This window comes from Mastomys coucha, unplaced genomic scaffold, assembly GCF_008632895.1.
Source record: "Mastomys coucha isolate ucsf_1 unplaced genomic scaffold, UCSF_Mcou_1 pScaffold5, whole genome shotgun sequence".
NCBI classification, from domain to species: Eukaryota; Metazoa; Chordata; class Mammalia; order Rodentia; family Muridae; genus Mastomys; species Mastomys coucha.
In genome coordinates, this window is record NW_022196911.1 from 97,418,202 (window position 1) to 97,424,173 (window position 5,972).

Sequence of the window (5,972 nt, forward strand, 5' to 3'; positions counted from 1 at the left end):
TTTTCGAGACAAGGTTTCTCTGTGTATCCCTGGCTGTCCTGAAATTTACTCTGTAGATCAGGCTGTCTTCAAACTTACAGAATATCTATCTGCCCACCTCTGCCTCCAACATTAAAGAGATTAAAGATGTGTGCCACCACCGCCTAGCGGCAGACCACTCCGGATGCTCTCAGTTCCAGGGTCCACTGTGTACAGAGAGCTGTCCCACACATGCTAGCATGCTGCTTCCACATCCCATAGCTGCTGACTTCCTAACACCTGCCTAACAGAAGGCCTCCATTCTGCCAGCTCTAGCCCACCCTGAGATTTTCTCCAGTGCACTGTGGGAGCTGTACCAGCGAGCTCCCAGGTCCTGGACACAGCCCATGGTGTCTCTGTTTTAATTCGGGCTTCACTCTTACCTAGAATGGCCTCCCAGGACTTGTCTTGATGATATCCTTTAAGGGTAGACAGAAATGGTATCCTGGGAGATGGGGAGGTCCTGGAATGCCGACCCTGTCTCACCCAGACCTCCTCACTCTGCAGGCCCAGGCTGTGCCCCCTTCGAGCCTGTGAGAGTGAGGGGAAGGGGAGAATTTACTCAGCTCTGTCCTCAGGGATAAGGACAGGTTACTCCAAGAGAGAAGGAAGGAAGAAAGGGAAAGAAGGAAGAAAGAATGAGAGAAAGAGGAAGACAGAGGAAGAAAAGAAAAATAAGTTATGAAAACAATGATTGAATTACATCTCAGAGCCCTTTCCTTTAATTTTTTTTTTTTTTTTTTGGCCAGGCAGTGATGACACATTCCTTTGATTCCAGCACTCAGGAGGCAGAGGCAGGCAGATCTCTGAGTTTGAGGCCAGCCTGGTCTACAGTGTGAACTGCAGGACAGCCAGGGATAAACAGACAAACCCTACCTCAAAAAAACAAACAAATAAAAAACCAAAAACCAAAAACAAACAAAACCTAGAAAGATTTCTTTTTCATTTTTACTTGTGTGTCTGTGTGTAGTGCACATGAATTGTACAAGCCACTGGAAACAAAAGGTGTTTGACCCTTCTGGAGTTCACAAGCTGGAGCTTGTGAGTGGCCCAGAGCATGGGTTCTGAGGGATAATCCCCAGCTCTGTGGAAAAACAGTACGCACTCTTTTGTTTGTTTGGTTGGTTGGTTAGTTTGGCTAACAGTGCTGGCTGTCCTGGACTCTCTTTGTAGACCAGACTGGCCTCGAACTTACAGAGATCAACCTGCCTCTGTCTCCCAAGTACTGGGATTAAAGGTGTTCCCCACAATTGTCCTGACTCTTAACTACTCTTAACTGCTGAGCCTTATCTCTTGCCTCTGAATATTACAATTTATAGGTTAATAGTTTTGACAGGGAGGGAAGCAAAGAACGCCATCAGTTTTGGGCTGCTCTTTGGTCTCCACCCGGAAGTCAGGTAGATGGCAGAAATTGCCAGAGTGGTGGAATGACTAGCGCTTACACACTTTACACAGGGCTGAAGAACTGGGCCTGGGCAGAGGATATGGCTTTTGTCCCCATGAATGTACCTTGGCGACCCGAGTACCAGATGCAAAGGCTACAAGTGACCCGGAAGCTGCTGGAAACAGAAGAGGAAGCTGCCTTCCCACTGGGGGGCGCCACCCCACGCTACCTGTACCTGGCCAGTAACCACAGCAACAAGTGGGGTCATAGGCGGGGCTACCGCATCCAGATACTCAGCTTTGCTGGGAAGCCATTGCCCCAGGAAAGTCCCATAGAGAAAGCCTTCAGCTGGGGGAGGTAAGTGATGGGTGATCTGAGGGCTTGGGAAGGTGAGCACAAGGTCCGAGCAGGAATGGAGAAGGGATACTAGGAAATAGTTCAGTTGTCTCTGTGGACACGTGGGGTTGAGGTAGGGGTGTCATTTCCCCTTGGAGAACTAAAGCCAGGAAAGAACTCTTTCCCGTTCAGGGGTGCGGGTGTGGGTTGTACCATGAAATGGCAGGGATGTGACATGGCCCTCCAGGGTGGTGACGGGAATTCTACAGCCTGGTGTTGCTCTGTGAGGAGGTATGAAAGCTGGGGTCAGAGCACTGAGCCTGCTTCCATCATGAACAGGCACCTCGAGCTTAGAGACAATGGAGCCCTAACCAGTGCTCTTCTAGGTATCACTTGGCTGTGACCCGGAGGAAAGAGGAGGAGCCTAGCAGCTCCAGCATCTTCAACCAGAATGACCCGTGGACCCCTACTGTGGACTTCGCTGACTTCATCAGCAATGAGACCATTGCTGGAGAGGTGAGCGGATGGTGGGATGAACGAGATGGAGCCCAAGATGAGTGTCACTTTCTCACGGGGGGGGGGGGAAGCTTGGGGGGATCCCTGAAAGCCATTGGAACTCCACAGAGGGGGAGTGGACTCCTGCCTTTTGCACTTTAGCAGATGTGTCCATTTCCTTAAGAGCAGTGGTTCTCAACCTTCCTAATGCTGTGTCCCTTTAATATAGTTCCTCATGTTGGGCTGACCCCCCCCCAACCATAAAATTATTTTGTTGCTACTTCATAACTGTAATTTTGCTACTGTTATGAATTATAATGTAAATATCTGATAGGCAGGATATCTAACATGCCTTCCTGTGGAGGTCAAGACCCTCAGGTTGGGAACCAATGTTCTAGATAGACCGACTCTTCTAGGGGCCAAGAAGTCACATGCAAACAACTGCATACTTAAGACCTAAACATCCCTCAAAGTGCCAGCTTTAAAAATTGAGCCCTTTCCAGGCCTGAGAACTCACACGGGGCTGGAAGTTACTAGAGAAAAGCCACAGACCACAGCTCCCATCCCTGCCTTGATGGGTGTATGATTTCTTCTAAGTCTTGGCCATCCCTGGTACTCGGTTCTCTGCGTTACACTTGGAGGACTCTTAGAGAATGAGCGAAGGAAAGCTGAAGTGGCCTGTAGTGATCACTCTCTGGGGTGGGCAGGCAAAAGGCAAAAGGTAATGGGACCCATCAGAGACGGAGGTACAAGCCAGCCTCTGGAAGGCAGTGGGTGCATATTGTTTCCAATATGCAATGAGCTTTTAATGTTTATCCCTCTGGGACATCCAAAAGAGACACTGTTTAAAAAGATTCAAGATCTATGGGCTCATGAATAACTTCTTCCCTGGGAAGAAGGCCCGCTGTGTAGAGAGTGTGTGTCTGGCCAACCTCACCATCCTCCTTTCTTCTCTCTTGCTAGGACTTGGTAGCCTGGGTGACAGCTGGCTTTTTGCACATCCCACATGCGGAAGACATTCCCAACACAGTGACCGTAGGGAACGGCGTGGGCTTCTTCCTCCGGCCGTATAACTTCTTTGATGAGGACCCCTCCTTCTACTCTGCCGACTCCATCTATTTCCGGGAGGGCCAGGATGCCGGGGCCTGTGAGGTTAACCCCCTGGCTTGCCTGTCCCAGACTGCCACCTGTGTCCCCGAAATCCCTGCCTTCTCTCATGGGGGTTTTGCTTATAAATAAGTGTCCCCAAGATGGACAATCTAGCCAAGAGCTGGGAAGTAAAACAGCTGGGCAGTGCGCAGGGCAATCTGGCTCCTTCTGTCCCCGTATTTCCGATGTCCCCTCTCTCTTCGGCTGCCCTCCTTGTCTCTCCCTCCCTGCTTGGAGCATCCTGAGCCCATGGGTGCCTGAAGCAGGAGGACACTGAGCTTTGTTAGTTGTGCCTTTACCGAGTTCCTGCCATAGAAGAAGAAGAAGAATAGCCTTGTTAGGAGCCTGGAGTAATGGCTATGGGGATTTGGTTTGTTTTTGGTTTGTTTTAAAGATGGTTCCTCTTCCCACCCCACCTGCCCCACTATTTGACTTTCAGTAAAAATTTTATAATAGCTTTGAGGACTCCGCAATGAGGACAACTCTCTAGAGACCCCAAAGTAGAGTCTCTCTGAGTCTTTCACATCCACAGATGAGGCTGGACCAGAGTCTGTGGAAATCTCAAAGATGCAATGGAAAGTCTCGCTGAAGAGGACCAGACTTGTCTGTCTCCTACCATTTGTCACATATCAGGCAGGCGTAGGACTTGTCCTTGCTACAGCCATGCTTTGCCCTCTTTACAAGATGGTCATAGAGCCGGGCAGTGGTGATGTACACCTTTAATCTCAGCACTTGGAAGGCAGAGGCAGGAGGATTTCTGAATTTGAGGCCAGCCTGGTCTACAAAGCGAGTTCCAGGACAGCCAGAGCTACACAGAGAAACCCTGTCTTGCAAAACAATACAAAACAAAATAAAACAAACAAACAAACAAACAAAAAGAGAGTTCTTTAAAGCAAAAGAAAAGCGCCGGGCGGCGGTGGTGGTGCATGCCTTTAATCCCAGTACTTGAGAGGCAGAGGCAGGTGGATTTCTGAGTTCGAGGCCAGCCTGGTCTACAGAGTGAGTTCCAGGACAGCCAGGGCTAAACAGAAAACCCTGTCTCAAAAAAGTAAATAAATAAATAAAACCCTGTCTCAGGAAAGTAAATAAATAAATAAAAAGCAAAAGAAAAGCTAAAATGAGTAGGCTATAAGTGCATATTTATTTCTGCATCCTTTGAGAACTGAGTAAAACCAGTTACCTCTGGGGAGGAAGATGGGTGAGAGAGGGAATTGGGTTCTGCATACCCTTCTGACCATCCTGAATTTGGAACCATGTGACCATATTGCCCTGTCAAAATAAATTAGTGGGTTAAACACAAACTGTCTTTTCTTTTCTTTTAAACAAGCTGTGTGTGGCAAGGGTGTGGATTGCCCTAGTTCTTGAGACCCAGAGAAGGAGGTGGCCTGCCGAACCGTCCTGGCCTTTCTTTTCTTGTATCAATTCAAGAGCAGTGCTAAGCTTCGGTCAAGAGCTCACTCCATCCCCATTCTTTCTCTCAGAGGAGGAGATAATGAGAAGCAATGGAAATGGGGGCTTCTGCTTGGCCAGGTGCCCAGGCTAGACCAAGAGGTGACATGCCAAATGCCCAGGCTAGACCAACAGGTGAAGTGATAGAAATAGTGTTGGGTACTGCTCAGCTTCTGACCAGAGAGGCAACATATTCAAGAGCTCAGACACCTGGAACATTTCCCTGACACCTCTCTGTCCTGTCCCAGTCTTACGTTCTCCCATAGGTTGATGTGGAACCATGGTTTGGGAGGGAGTCAGTCAGTGGAGAGAATGCAGACTCCAAAGATCAGGGAGGAAATCTTCAGTAAGGAGCAGGGCTAACAGTGGCTGGCTTCATTTATAACATGGTCTGGGGTAGGTAGAGAAGGATGAAGGACAAGCAGATGCTTTGGCTCTTTGGGAGCCAAAGAGGATGTGCGCTCAGTTGTGAGTTCTGACTTCACTACTCCCCATCCTTCCAACCTAAAGAATTCAAGTCTCCTTTATATGTACATCTTTTTGTTCCCATCTGGGCTGGCTAGTTTTATGTCAACCCTACAATAAGCTAGAGTCATTGGAGCCTCAAATAAGAAAATGTCTCCATAAGGCTGGGCTATCGGCAAGCCTTTAGGACATTTTCTTGTTTGTTTGTTTGTTTTTGTTTTGTTTTGTTTTTTTGAGACAGGATTTCTCTGTATATCCTTGGCTGTCCTGGAACTCACTCTGTAGACCACGTTGGCCTCGAACTCGGAAATCCACCTGCCTCTGCCTTTCAAGTGCTGGGATTAAAGGCGTGGGCCACCACTGCCCAGCTAGGACATTTTCTTAATTAGTGACTTCTGGGGGAGAGCCCAGCCCACTGATGGTGGTGTGGGTCTGTAAGAAAGGCTGAGCAAGCTGTGGAAAGCAAGCCAGGAAACAGCACCCTTCCATGGCCTCTGCATCAGCTCCAAGTCCCTGCTCCGTTTGAGTTCCTGTCCTGACTTGCTTCTGTGATGGACTATGCTGTGAAATTGTGCACCAAACAAATCCTTCCCTCTCCAGGTTGTTTTTGGTTTTGGCCATGGTAATTCATCACAGCAATGCTATCCCTAATAAAGACACCATCCTTTTATGGCTC

General features: G+C 48.6%; 1 protein-coding gene across 1 annotated transcript in view; it reads left to right on the top strand.

Annotated features, from left to right (window-relative positions):
* Positions 1–3,839, top strand: part of Aoc3 (amine oxidase copper containing 3) — a 6,434-nt gene extending 2,595 nt beyond the window's left edge. Inside the window, exons 2-4 of the mRNA XM_031351556.1 lie at positions 1,474–1,759; positions 2,125–2,254; positions 3,197–3,839. Coding sequence (XP_031207416.1) covers positions 1,474–1,759; positions 2,125–2,254; positions 3,197–3,472 — 692 coding nt within the window. The 3' untranslated portion in view covers positions 3,473–3,839. The remainder of the gene's footprint in view (positions 1–1,473; positions 1,760–2,124; positions 2,255–3,196) is intronic.
* The last annotated feature ends 2,133 nt before the right edge of the window (positions 3,840–5,972 follow it).